This window comes from Amphiprion ocellaris, chromosome 1 (genome assembly GCF_022539595.1).
Source record: "Amphiprion ocellaris isolate individual 3 ecotype Okinawa chromosome 1, ASM2253959v1, whole genome shotgun sequence".
In the NCBI taxonomy this organism is placed as follows: Eukaryota; Metazoa; Chordata; class Actinopteri; family Pomacentridae; genus Amphiprion; species Amphiprion ocellaris.
Window position 1 is genome coordinate 20,584,837 of NC_072766.1, and position 14,425 is coordinate 20,599,261.

At 39.3% G+C, this 14,425-nt stretch overlaps 1 protein-coding gene across 1 annotated transcript; it reads right to left on the bottom strand.

Moving 5' to 3' along the window:
* Positions 1–326: 326 nt before the first annotated feature.
* Positions 327–12,572, bottom strand: LOC111571642 (ubiquitin-conjugating enzyme E2 Q2-like). The gene is made up of 13 exons (XM_023274895.3): positions 11,876–12,572; positions 11,368–11,472; positions 9,638–9,760; positions 9,268–9,321; positions 8,850–8,990; positions 8,104–8,188; positions 7,388–7,448; positions 7,208–7,298; positions 7,054–7,112; positions 6,860–6,908; positions 6,599–6,694; positions 4,932–4,998; positions 327–3,527 (listed from the first exon to the last, which is right to left on the bottom strand). The coding sequence occupies exons 1-13, from the start codon at positions 12,032–12,034 to the stop codon at positions 3,496–3,498; spliced, it is 1,122 nt and encodes a 373-aa protein (XP_023130663.1). The 5' UTR covers positions 12,035–12,572; the 3' UTR covers positions 327–3,495.
* Between the last annotated feature and the right edge of the window lie 1,853 nt (positions 12,573–14,425).

Below are 14,425 nucleotides of genomic sequence, written 5' to 3' on the forward strand. Positions count from 1 at the left end.
TTGCCTCAGCTAAAATGAGTTTGACACACCTGCTCTGAGGGGTTCACCTAAAGCCACTGCCGAACAAAACTGAAGGTCACAAGCTGGAGCGCAAACTTCCTTCCTCTCTCTACTTTGAAGGCTGCATGTGTTTGTCCAACACTGGACAAAAACTGACATCCACATCTTTTGGCAAAGAACACCATCTGCTGGAAGATGTAAGGAATACATGCAAATATCGTTCTTTGGTAACATGCGCCGGTTTTCTAGTTTCTAAGTTTGGTTCAATAACAGATGGATATAGGATCCTATTTCTTTAATTCCATTATTAAGTATAGAAAAAAATAGATATTTCATAAAATTCTTTATTCATAAACTTGATGCAAGTTTACAAATTATTTTACATGGTCAAAATCACCCTTGCAATGGAAAAAAAAAATGAAACCAGACCAAAGCATGCTAAGAGTGCATAACTTTATAACCCGGCCACCGCAGTTAATGAAGCAAGGTAAAGAACCCAGTATCAGGCTAGTTCAGTCCTCAGACCAATATGTCACTTGTCGAAGCTGAGAAGGTTGTTTTTTTTTTTTTTGTTAGTTTAGGTGTATAAGAAGCTGTTATTCAGTATACAACAGAGTTGAATACACTATTATTCCAAAGGTCAGGTTGAAGGATTAGAATTGTTCTGATGGCACACAAATCTGAACTGCTGCTTTTCTTGGGAATCCTGGCACCTTGAAAGGTAATCTGAGCAGGTAAGCCGCCTTTCTAAGTCCATATGTCTCATTTATAGCATCTGACCTGCTTCAGTAAATAGTGCACAGTGGGGAATTACCCTGTGCACTCACGTAGTAGGAAACCACAAGTAAACAAGTCATGAAAAAATGGATACATCTAGTCTAAACCACCCAATCACTCTGTCTTCTGTAGCTTAGGGGGGAAAATACCCACTGATATATTGACATGCAAAATACAGCAATATCAAAGAGAAAGGGTAGATGTGTCCTGGACCCCTCATCAAACACAGGATGATCTGAAGGCCGGAGCAAAATCTGTGCTCCGTGTATCTGATCATTCCCGATACTTGCTTAGTAATTATCAGCCTCAATGGCGATCAGAAAAAATCTAAGTGTGTGCAATTTTGACAGCAAAACACACTGCAATGCCTGCAGGTAAAACGGGGGCATCGCTTTAAAATGGCCCAACAAAAGATTGACACATTCAATCTTGCATTTCATGGCGATATTCTGAAGCAATCCTTTGCAAAGTGTGCAGTATGTATTCCTGAGTTTGCTTCTCCAGAGAATGCAGGGGTGGGCTCGACAATGTGACCGGAATGAAGTGATTAGTACATTACCAATGCGCATCACAACAGCTAACAACCATGCCAATGATCCATAATCAAGTTGAGATTTTGCTTGTGGTGAAACAAGAAAAGGAAGCTGTCATACCCTGCAAGCCCAAACCGAGGTCAGCCGTGCCGAATGTGAACGAGCAGTATATTTTATACCCATTTCTAACTGTTGTGACTGAGGTTAGTATCACTGAGGGAATTCTAAATCAACTTAAAAATGAGGAATGACTGTATGAAATAGCATAACTAAGCTTTCTACGCTGATTATCAGGACAATATACTTAAAACAATGCAAGTAACCACACAACAGAACACCCACAACAAACGTGTAACTGCATTAACTGGAATGCTCCACACAGTTTTCTGCATATTATTCACATTACATCAAAGCCTCAGCACGCTGAGGGGGTACAGCAGTGCCGAGAGTGGTCATGAATAGAAACCAAAGAGGTGTTGATTGGAAGAGCTGAGTCTATCTTGTGGCTAATCTGAACAAATATTTATCAACCCTGAATAAATATTCTGGAAATGGAACAGACTCCAGTTGGTCTCCCCAGGTGTGAAGCTAGAAGGTACATGGTCAAGACTATTGCTGTGAATTTGTATCTCTGGCTGCATTTTAAAGCAGCCATGAGGCCAAGGAAACATCAGAAGGTAAAGGTCACTTTTTTTTTCTTCCCCAGACTGAAAAATTGGCAAAGTAGTCAGGATGTGAACCAGCTACAGGAACTAAGCAGGTGACTACGCTGTTAAGACTAATTTTCTTTAAAATTCCACGACTGTGTCTTCACTGCATAGCCTTACTGAGGTTCATCTGGTTTGAGTGATTAGATATGAATAGACGCAGCTGCTTCTGTCATTATTGTTACAGCCATTGTAGTTAAGAGGTGCTTTAAAATGAGGGGGATGGTGCTGTCACCGTTGCCAATAACATAAAGTTTACAAATCAATATAAAAAAAAAGAACAAAACCGCAGTAGTCATTAAGCTTACATAAGAACATGGTGTACTTTTGTTTCCTTCTGCAAGAGTATCCATGAAGCAACTTTTTCTTATTCTAAATGGGTCTTGAGAAGTTGCAGTGCCCCTGCAGTTAATAGTCAAGGGTATATAGTGATACAGTCTCTGCCCAGTCAAAGACCTAGACAAGGTTACATTATAAACAATTAAATCCTTTTGCAGAAATACAAATTTACATGTTTACACGTGGAGTTAAAATCAACTACATTACAGTGTGATCCAATCCGAACACGCCCCTGCTTTGCCTGATCATGTTTGTTATGTTGCCAGACTAGCCACAAACCAAGCCTCTCCTGCAGGGAGTGGTCCAGCTGCTGGTTGTGATGATGCCAGTGGTCTCCAAGTTCGGAGCTCAGCAGGATGCTGTTCTTCATTATCGGCTGTCCCACCCATGCTGCAAAAGTCTCTTCCTTCCCACCTCAGGGCTTCAAGCTTAAAAAGATAAGAGGTTTCAAAGCAAACTAGCCTCAGAAGCATTGTTATTCCAGAGGAGGTGTCTTGGCATTATAAAGGTAATACATGAGCACAATATTATAGAGGCCATCCATTGAGAGAAAAGGTGCCAGTTTTTCCCCACCACCAGCGTTTAAATGTCCTTCCCAGCTACCACTGCATCATGTCGGGGAATTTCGCACGTCATTCTCAGATCCAACCAGTGGCCAGACCGGCAGTGTATGGCAGCTGGAGCTTCAGACTGCCACTGCTGGAGGATAAAGCCATGCCGCACCTTTCAACTCATAGCCAGCAGGGAACCTCGGCATGCTCAACGCCAAAACCAAATGGTGAGTCCACGCAATATTTAGTCCACCGATTTCCTGGAGTTATGGGCTGAATGTCGAAACAGAAAAAAAAAAAATCATATTGCATCAGACAATAGATGTACAGAGAGATAAATATCTGAAGAGAGGACACTCTTGCAAGTAGCTGATGAGCTTGGATGTAAATTTCAGGCAGGGGTGACTCTGTCTGTGTTCATGTGCTAGTTTTTGGGTGGTCACTGAATGAGGAATTTGGTTTGGAGTTCAAACTGTCGTGTAGAGAGCAAAATAGTTTGCAGGATAAAAACAATATTGGTCGCAAGGAAAAGGAAAAAAAAAAAATCTAAGACATGTGGTCCCAGTGCAGGAAAGGCAACAGTCTGTATTAGCCGTCCTCCTTGGGGGGTGTGTACCAGCCTATGAAAAAAAGCACAAAAAGATACAATGACTACAGGGTAATAAAAAAAAAAAAAAACAACACTACCCATAACCAATCCCACAACTAGTTTTCCATGTGTACAGTTTTCTGCCTCACTGGCTTGAATATGCAATTCCCATCATGTGTGGTTAGTGCAAGAATTAAAAACAACAGGCTAACAAGAGTTCAGTGGTTGGATTCAGGACTAACATGGTTCAGGAAGGCTTTCAGCTCTCAGCGTTTCTACTCTACTATTAAATACAGTTGTATGTGGCCTGGCCGGGCAGAAGCAATTTACATATTTTCACCTCTACTTTTGTATGTAGCGCAGTGCTTCACAAATGTCAAGGACAGGAAAAATTTGCATTCATGGTCATCTTTCTCTAATAAAACCCAAATCCAAAACTAAAAACTGCTATTTCTATTGACAATCATAAGTTAAACTGCACGTTAGTATTAGTCTGTATAGATTTCATTCAGATATGCTTGAAAACTGCTGAGTATCATTTATAATGATTCAAACTCACAAAGCATCCATTTAATTTACAGAAATGTGCTATGCCTGTGAAAGGACTGAAATGAACATTCACCAGAGGACTGAAATATGACATTATGACGGTGAGCCAGATTCAGCATTGTGTGATAAACTCTATCAACAACTCAATATCTATATTAATGACTTCTCAAAACTTCTCAAATTCTCAGATTCATCTTATTTGGAGATGATACAAATATAATTGCATCAGGGGACAATTTTAGAGCTTCTGTTACGATCTGTCACTTCAGAATTAATAAATATCAACAAGTGGTTCCAGCAAAATAAGTTATCATTAAATCTAAGTAAAAGCAAAATTATAATATTTGGTAATGGTAAAACTAATGTTCAAGAAACTGTCCAGATAGAGGGTCTAGATATACAAAGGGTTCATGAAATTAAATTCCTTGGAGTTATTATTGATGACAGAATTACTTGGAAACCTCATATTAAGTACATCTCTACAAAAATATCTCGAAGCATTTCAGCGATTGCAAAAGTGAAGCATATTTTAAATACCAAAGCCTTACATATTATGTTTTGTTCTCTGATCTTACCTTATTTAAGTTATTGCACCATGGTATGAGGCAGTGCATACACATACAGTATATTTACATACATACATACATACATATACACACACACACATATATATATATATATATATATATATATATATCAAACAAGTGTACCACTTAAATAAATTGGTTGTAGTAACTACATCTATGCAATTGTTGTCCATGTTTGGTGCATACCCAGAGCAGTCCAAGCACAAATATCCCACAGCTTTGATATACAGGAGGGATTGGGTTTCAGTAAACAAGGTCAGTAATGCACTCTGCATGAAACTGGAGACAAAAACACTCACCGTTCTTTTCATGGATCTGAACCAGGGATTTGTAGGACTGCTGTGCTCTGGCAAGATTGTACTGGTTCTGCAATAAAACGTGAAAATAAAGTCAAACTTTCAGTATTTACTGGTCTTAGGATGACAGTGCAGAACAAGGAATGGTAATGACAGCTATTGTCTACTAGCAGAAAAAAAAGAGATTATCTTTCTAGCTCCGATTTCAGGAGCAAACCCCTGTGTGTGGTTTAGGATAATGAACACACATTCTCAGCCTTGTTTTTCCATTCATGCCTGACTGCCTTGTCATCACCATTCACACAAGATCTGGCACTGCACCTGTATTTCCACACACGTCGGTGCTACACCAGAATTACACACGACTTTGTCCAAATCCATATGGCAGAGCTTCACCTCGGAGTGTAGCATTCTCTGTAAATTCACTTTAGCGGAAAATGTTTGTTTTCTGCAAGAATTTAACATTTAATGGCTACTAAAATGTAAAAAAAAAAAAAAAAAAAAAAGACAATTACAGTCAGACTGACAAAACCTTCAAGTAAAATGAAACCAGTGCAAAACCTACAGCAGAGCTTGCACACTGTGGCTTTTTACTGTGTCAGGGTTTGGTACTCAGACTGCACGCCCTTACTAAGTATATACATATCCATCTTCAATCAGTTAATGTGGTCTGCTAAAAGTCCACAAAATTAGTTGGCAAACAACAAATGCTGAGTTTTCTTTTTCTCATTCATTTGGTGCCACTAGACAGCAGGTGCTGCGATCTGTTATCATGGAAACGCAGCTATTAGCTGTAATTTCAGCTAAGTGTATAGGCTTACAGTCAGTTTATATTTTTTCAAACTTCACTAAGTACAGTATACTAACTTAGGAATAATATTAGGACTAGCCAAACATTTTCAATTCCTACTGTGCAAAATTGCAACTTCAAGCATATTTTTGTGTTAGATCTACTATCTTTTATTTTACATAAATAACTTGAGTGGTGGTGCTGCAAAAACACAGTGACCTACACCCAACAATGTGTCTGAATATGGCATGTGTGGCTCCTGTAGAAGTGAAGCTGGTTTGTGTCTGTGCTGCCCCCCAGAGTGAAGTGTTTTCAGGTGAAGTGATTAACCCTGGTTGATAGATTATGACACTGGGTTGTATAAGATGTGTTGACCTACTGACACAAGCAACTACTGGTTTACCCCAGGTCACTGGGAAAACCTGAAAATTAGGGCCATCGACTAATCTGCATCAAAACATAGAACAACAGAATGGAATATGGATCTATGAAACAAAGACTGAGAGGAACATAAAAAGATTTGTTTTCTTGGTACTGAAGTTATCAAACTCAGAGTAACACAGGAAGGCCATTAGGTATCATTAAGAAAACATTATGAGTAGTAACTGACAATTTGAGTACTTTCAAAGAAGAGAGGCATCTACTGGACCCATTCCAGTGGCAACACACTGCACATTCCACCCTATTCCAAAAGATGAAAAACATATCACAAAACCCACTTTGGCTGCCGAAACAAGAGACCGTCGCACAGTAAAACCAGCCACCATGAAGATCCAGAGAACCCTTCATCTGTGTAAAAGCCTCGTCAATGTGGTCAACGTCATATCTTATGGGGGGCCAGTATTATATCACAGACTTGAAATCAAAACTTCTCACTTACTTTATTGGCTCCAAACTGCACTCTGGCTTTTCCTTTGACTAAAGTGGCATTGATTTGCATGATGACAGACTCAATGGAATAGGCACTGCTCCAGCCCTGCAATCAGGAAACCCAATGTCAATAAGATCAGGTTTTGAAAATGTAAACGGATGCATAGAAAAGCAGAAAGTAGATTAAAAAAAAAAACAACAATCCAAAGCAATATTTAAAATCATGTAATTCAAGTTCACATTGCAAGTATGTAAAAATATTGTAGCATACCTGTTTGGTGAGAAGTTCCATGCACAGGGCGCCTCCTCCAAGAACATAACTAAAGCAAGAAAATAAAAATAAATACTGAAGACAGGGTTATTTCTTCTAACAGAAAATAATCTAACCCTACCTAAGCCTCAGCTTGGCAATGGTAACTACGGACAGAAGAATCTGTAAAAACCGAACCAAGCAAATGAACTCACCCTCCAGAAAGCACAGGCGAAACTACCCGGACAAACGGTGGATCAAAGGGGAAATTATCCTGCAGAGGCAACCGGCAAAAATACTTCATTTACAGACTTCAAAGACTCCCAAACTGTGTTTCATTTTCATTAGCACAAAGTCACTTTTACTCACTTTATATGAGAAGTTTAGCAAAATGTAATCCATTCCTTCCTTTTCTTTCAGGACTTGTAAATCGCTGTGTAAAGGGCTATCTGGATCCACCCTGTTAGTCATTAGATCATGCAATCAGTCTATGTTTACTCTGGCATTGGAGAAGAAAATAACACGATACAAGATCCCCAAGTTACTTACGTCCTTAGTTTGACGTGCCATTCATACAGGCTATCATTAACAAGCTCGACTGAATAGATACCTGCAAAAGAAATTGATTAAATGAGTCCTCAGACATCTTCAGAGGTCTAGTACGAAAAGTAATTATTTAATCTCCCTTTTCATTCTATAAACCAGGCGTTAACACAGTGAGGCACAGCATAAAATGTATTTTGTCAGGGACACACACTGTCACACCACTTTTAGCTAATACTGCAATAGGTTAAGGACTTTCCACAATGCAAGAGACTTCAAGATGACTCTCTCTTGACTCAAAAAATGTTTCGGCTTAAGTACTGAACAAATATCCTTTTTCTTTGTTAAGCTGATGTGGAAAGTGTGTCAATGTGCTTACAGAGATTATTATAGCATGGAAAAGACATCTGCAAATAACAGTAATGGGTGTAGTAACCCAAAGTGCAGCCACCACACCCACATGAGGGTGTAGCTAACCCTACAAGGACAAACCAGAAAGCAATAGGTACCTTCAAATTGTGCCCAAATACACTCAATCTCAAATCCTTTCCTCTAAACATAGAAATGCCATGCACCTCATATACTGTAATGCTTCACGGTCAGCAATTCCCATCTTTCATCACAAAAAGGCAGAATGCATGATGGTTTGGCATCGATGTGCGTAAAGAGTTTTTCACTCAGATTTTCAACAAAAAAAACAGACCTTTGCGAAGTGTGCGTACCTGTCTTGTAACTCTGAGACCTGTAGATCTCTCTAAGCTCCTTCATGAGGCGGTCAGAGGCTTGCACTGAACCAGACACAGCTCCCTGAAAATAAAACAATTGCTATAAAAATAAATACAAAGAACACAGGGTTTTGAAATTTACCATAGGGGTAAACCTGTCATTTGTACTTACTGTGGCCAACCATTCAAGACAAAACTTGATGCTACTAGATGTCAATATTTATATCAGTAAACCCCTTCAGAGAATGTTTCACTGATCCTCAAAATATTTAAATAAGAACAATAAGTGCATAAAAGGCAAGATAACATTTGTTCCATTGTTAAAGGGGTATAATTTGACACATTTCAGATCCCAAGACAGCTATACAGCTGAGCCAGGGAGCAGGATGTGGAGCAACCTGAGAGCCCTCTTTCAGAGAAAAAAAACAAATCTTTTCACAAGTTTATGCTGCCTTGAAGGGCATATGCTGAGAGAAACCTGAAGCTGAGCTGCATACTGCATAGAAGCACATTGAGAAACAAGTCACAGTGGAAGCTGTCGGACACTGTATACGTTTTAAATGTCTCAATCCTGTCTTGTTTTTTAGCGTTCACTTTCAATACCTAGGGGTTGCTGCTGACAATATTAACATAGATAAATGTTAAATGGATTCAACGTACACTTCAACATCATCTATCAAGGTGTGATGTTAGGTCCCAGTTAAAATCATTTCAATCAGCCTCTTTGTTGAATAAAGACTTACATTTAGGTGGTCCTGTCGCTGGTTCTTTCGGATCTTCTCCAGAATTGCCAGATTCTCCTTTTCAATCCCGTCATCCTCAGATTTCTTCCCATCCACAGGCTCCTCCTCTTTCATTTCATAGTGGTCCAGATCCTCGATGTCCTGTGCATTCAAATTTGATATTTTCACCATTTCAAATAATTAAAAATGCTATCCTAATCGAGGTTAATAATATTGTGCACTTAGGAAAGATGAAGAGGGCATAGTTGACAACTTTATCAAACACCAAATCTTCAGAACATAAAAAGTAAACAGTCTAAACACAGTATGTGTGACTAAGATGGTAAGAAAAACAGGAAGTCTGTGTGATCACTATGCATCTACCACAACACTGCATGAGCGCTGCATTAGGGGCTTTAATACAAAGATGATAACTTACTTCTCCCATTTCCTCCTCCTCTTCTTCTTCAGATGTTACCTCCTCTGTTCCATGCTATACACAAACATAGACAAGGTTTTAAAAGTCAGGCTAAATGAAGAAGACTGCAACAGACTCATTGAGCTGACCAGCCCAAATGTTTTACAGAAGATCACCTTTGACTGACCAGGACTACAGAAAGAAGCCAATTGATCAACTTAGGCCAGGACTCTGTAATGTAGACTGCCGCTTCATAACTAAGTTCAAGTGGTTTGAAAGTGAGTAATAAAACATCCTAATAAAAATTAGCATGGCATAGTCATTAGAAGTTATCAAATCATGAAGAGTGCCATTAGCAGGCATTTGACAAGCACAATTTAGGCAGACTTGCCTTTCGGTCTGGTCCCACAGGGCCTGCAGGCAGGGGCTGATCCAGCATCTCCACATCAGGATGCTGGGGAAGGTTGTACAGCCGACAAAGGTCACAAATGAGTTTCTTCAACTGCTGCAAAAGCTAGGCAAGACAAACCACAATGACAAAGGAATACAGAATTAGTTAAGCCATTCGCAAATGCAGCTACAGAGTAATGCCATGTGGAAGAAAAGTGAATGTGTACGTATTTTATGTGAATGGCTATTGAATTTTTATTTATGTTTTGACTATTGTGTTCCTCAATGAAAACGTTGACATTCATGATTGTGCGACATACAAGAGAGAAAACAATTACTTTAGTCTTTATGCAGGTTATTTCAGGACATTCAAATTGCAACTGTGCAATAATAAAAAAAATTGTGCACTCTATGAGGGTAGCAAAAAATCTAGGGCTAACTATTCACATGATTTAAACAAATAACATTCACTAGAAGTACTGTAAATAAATACAGGAAGTCAAACATTTCACTCAAGGAAAAAGACAAGTGAGGATTTAAGCTGCTATCAGCTTGTGTGTTTTGCTTTTGCAAATTTGATGCAATTTCAATATAGGCTACCACTAAAACATCTGTGCAACAGTAAAGAAAAAAAACAGACTGATCTTATCTGTCCATAAAAGGCAACACGCACACAACTGACAAACCTTCAGAAATGCTGTATTCTTTATCTGTATTTAGACTAAGTTGTGGTGCAAACAAAACCTTCTGCTCGGAAAAAAAAAAAAAAACTGACAGCACTTCTATAAAAAGCACATTTTGAGTCCTACAAGCAGAGCATGCTGCATGAATAAGTAGGCTAACCAAGCCAAAGATGTCACCTCATACCTGGGATTACACAGGAGCTGCTGCTTACAGATATTTCAACCTCAAACGGTGTCCCAATGATCTAATGACATGGCCATTTGGCATGCTGAAAACCCGCTTGTTGAAATGCTCATCACATTCCTTAAGTGCAAATGCACAGACATTTATGCAGCAAATGCAAAGTGTTCACACTTTAAAGCCCACATGAAAAGCGAAATTAGCCACTAGTTAAGTAAAATCTCTGGCATAACACTATGATGGCAAAACTAATACTGCCTTACTGGTCAGTTTCTTTAACTAGTCCAAATCCTTCATTAATGATGCAAAACATGTTAAGTGCAACCACTTGTCCAGTCTTAAATCCTAACAAAACCCTGACGTTAAGTGCACAATTATCAAGCTCCCGATAAAACCCAACACAGCAAGCTGGCATTATGTCACAATAATTCAAAGAAAATGTTCCTGTTGAGAGGCAGCTTGGTCAATGCTTGTTCAGTGTTAGTGTGAAGTAAAGTGAAGACTATTCCACAATATGCACACCTCAGGCATAGTATGAAAACATTTTTGGCTGAGGCTGCTTTAGCTCTGACTTAAGATACATTAAGGAGTAGTCAGCTAGGTGTAACAATTAATTGTTTACTGTTAGTTTTTAGTACCTTGAAGCCACCTGCTGTATCATAACCTGTCTTGTATCCGATGTATCACACTGTCTTGTAGTCAGCATTCACACCGAGTTCTACAACTCCTCGTCTTATATAAGCCTAATGTACAGGCACTGTTTTGGATGACAAAGGCTTTCAGGCAAACGTTTACTGTACATGATAGAACTTGTCAGCTACTCCTCATATCATGTACATAAGGAAACAAACAGCTTAGGTTTACTACCAGGGTGCTGCCTTTTCGCACATCCTCCAGCCTCTCCAAAACTTGCGCCAAGCTCGGGTCGTCAGAGTCCACAAACCATATTGGCGGCGTAGATGGATAAGACTCCTAAAGACAGAAGGACATAACACAAACAAAACATTTGCATCAATATATCTGACCCACATTCCGTGTGCCGCAGCATTACACAGACTCAATAAAAACGTGAAATGTGAGTTGACGACATTAGCATTCAGGATGCATCGTTAGCTAAAAGCTAAGATTGCTTATCAACAGAGATTGACGTCGTATTGTCCGATCAACAAACCCTCCATCGAGAATGCGTAGCTCCCACTGACACTAGCTAACGAAATTACGCAGAAGCCTGTCCCGCATAGCATCAAATTGTACAGATGTGGAGGTAGCCTGCTACCTGGCTAGCAAATTAACCGGCTAACTTCAGCTCGCTACCGACCAACAAGGGGAAGTGTGTAACTAGCTAACCCCGGCACTTGTGTTCTTGTCCACTTACCGTAATGTTACAGTGGATAATTAACAACTTTTCCCCAGTTACATTAAACTGACAACTCAGCTCGTCAGGCTTCCAGTCAATTATCCTGAATCGTTCGTGGTTTGGATCAAAAATGGACTCCAAAAACTTCAGTTCGGCCTTCAGCCCCGACACCGACATCTTCCACGCATCTCCGGCTGGGCCGCTGGGGAGGGGGAGAAGTCGGGACTTAGCTTGTCGCTAGCTAAAGCAACAGCGTAAATTTTAGTACAAAAACGGTTTTAAAAAGTGACAAAGAAACGACAGACTGTCCCGGGAAATGTAGCTGGGTACCCAGTCCCAGCTATGAACGGCGTCCGGTCAAAATTCACCGCAACCGGACTGATTTGCTAATGAAGTAGCTAACGCTAGCTAGCCTTCAGTTAGCGTTTGAAAACAGCGCAGTGCTTGGCAAGCTGCTAGCGAGTGAGCTAGTCCGTTGTTGTCTTTCCGTCTATTGTTGTTGTCTGCCTATGGTAACAACATTTTAAGGCTTTCGCGGTGTCCCGTGACCTCCTCCTCACAGTCCCATCGCACACTTCTTTATTATTGACTTCACCGGGAAACAATCATACAATGCCCACGATCTGACCTAATATCCCGCTATAGGGATAGTGTTTTTCATCCCGGTGCACAACTGTAGCTGGCCTCTTGAGGGGTTTAAAGATGGCGTTCTGCAATCTCCCCGTTCCCGCAGAATCCCAGCATTCAGTGCGTTCTCAATTTATTTCAGGGTAAGAAAATAAAGCAAAGTTTGTGATATGGATCATTTAGTCAAACATTGATGAGGGGGTAATAACTATAGTGTGATTCGAATTTGTTTGCAATTGAATATAATACTAGTTTTTTTGCTTGACATAATGCTTACTACAGTAAAAATAGATGCCAGAAACTTAGAATTGGTTCTTTCAAGTAAATTCATTTGCTTGGGAGCCACAAAGATGGCTGAAATTGCAAGATCATGTTTCTTCTGAAATCATGTTTAAAGCACTATCTGTCCTAAAGTATGGGCTGTACTTCACTATTGTACATTAACATGATCAAATGTAGCACATAATTTAAATTTTTGGGTGGACTTGGGATGGGCGATATCCACTACAGGAATCTAACTAAGTACCTCTAATCAAGTACTTCACTGAAGTACAAAATGGTGTGCTTTACTTGTTAACTCAGTTTTCTGCCCCTAAGTCACCATCACAGGTTGCTCTTTTCGGTCCACCACTCACGCCTCAAAACAAAAGGCGAAGGGGCCTTCTCAGTTACGGCACCCAGGCTGTGGAACAGTCTCCCATTGCACATTAAATCCTGTCCCAACACTGGCAATTTTCAAACAAAATGAATGTCTTGACCTTTCCCACTTTCCTTTTAGGTCTTCCTGAAGCTAATTTAGTTTGAAAATCTTGGCCATAGGGTTGTTTTCATGTGCGTACACTTAAGTTCATTGAGATTATTCTCTCTTCCTCCATACATTTCCTTGCACTATTCCATATTATTAACTTTGTGTTTCTTGATGTGAAGCTGCATGGATGTGATCTGCAGTGACTCATCAGATGGTTTGCTTGTCTCTGCTTTGTTTTTCTAATTTCCCTCACCCCAACCGGTCGAGGCAGATATCTGCCCTCCCTGAGCCTGGCTCTGCTGGACATCTCTTCCTGTTATAAGAAAGTTTTTCCTCTACCCTGTTGCCAGTATGATTGCTTGTAAGGAATCTTTAGATTCATTGTGTTTTCCATGTATTATTTTGTTGAGTCTTTGCCCTCCATTTGTCAGGTCATTTGTTAGACTATATAATATTGTATTCTTAATTCTTAATCCTAATACTTGGGTTAGTCAGATTAATCTATATTTTATATAATACTGTTGGGTCTTAACCTTAATATTTAAATTAGCAAGTTCAGTTTGCATAACTGATTATACAGTAGTGTCATGACCTTAATGTTTAATTTAGTCAGGTAAATTTATATTGTATATAAAACTGTCAAGTTTTAACTATAATATTTAAATTCCTTGGGTAAATTTTCATGACAATATTACTGGAGGGACTTAACCTTTATAATTAAACTTGTTAGGAAAATTTTAACATCAGTCTTTTTTCTCTGCTGTGAAGCACTTTGGCTTTGGCACTTCTGTTTTTTTTAATCACTATGCTTCCACATTTCAGAGGGAAATATTGTACTTTTTTACACTGATGCATTTATCTGGCAGTTACTTTCTAAATTATGATTTCACATACAAATGTATGAAGAGCTTATGACACTGTGTTTTGCTTTGTTAAAAATTCAGTTGTATGTAGAAGTCAAACTGAAACAAGTGGCTGATTGAATCAAAACAATAATTAGACATTATTTTTGCTAGTTTTGTTGAAGTCATTTCTCAAGTAACAATACCAACATTTGAAGGTGCCTGCTTTTTAAATTTGTAAATGTGTTGCTTTCCTTTCAATAAATTTAAAGGTATGGGCTGTTAGTTGGACAAAGCCAGTAGTGTGATGGTTTCACTTTTAAGGCTATTTTCTAATTTTTTCCAAACCAA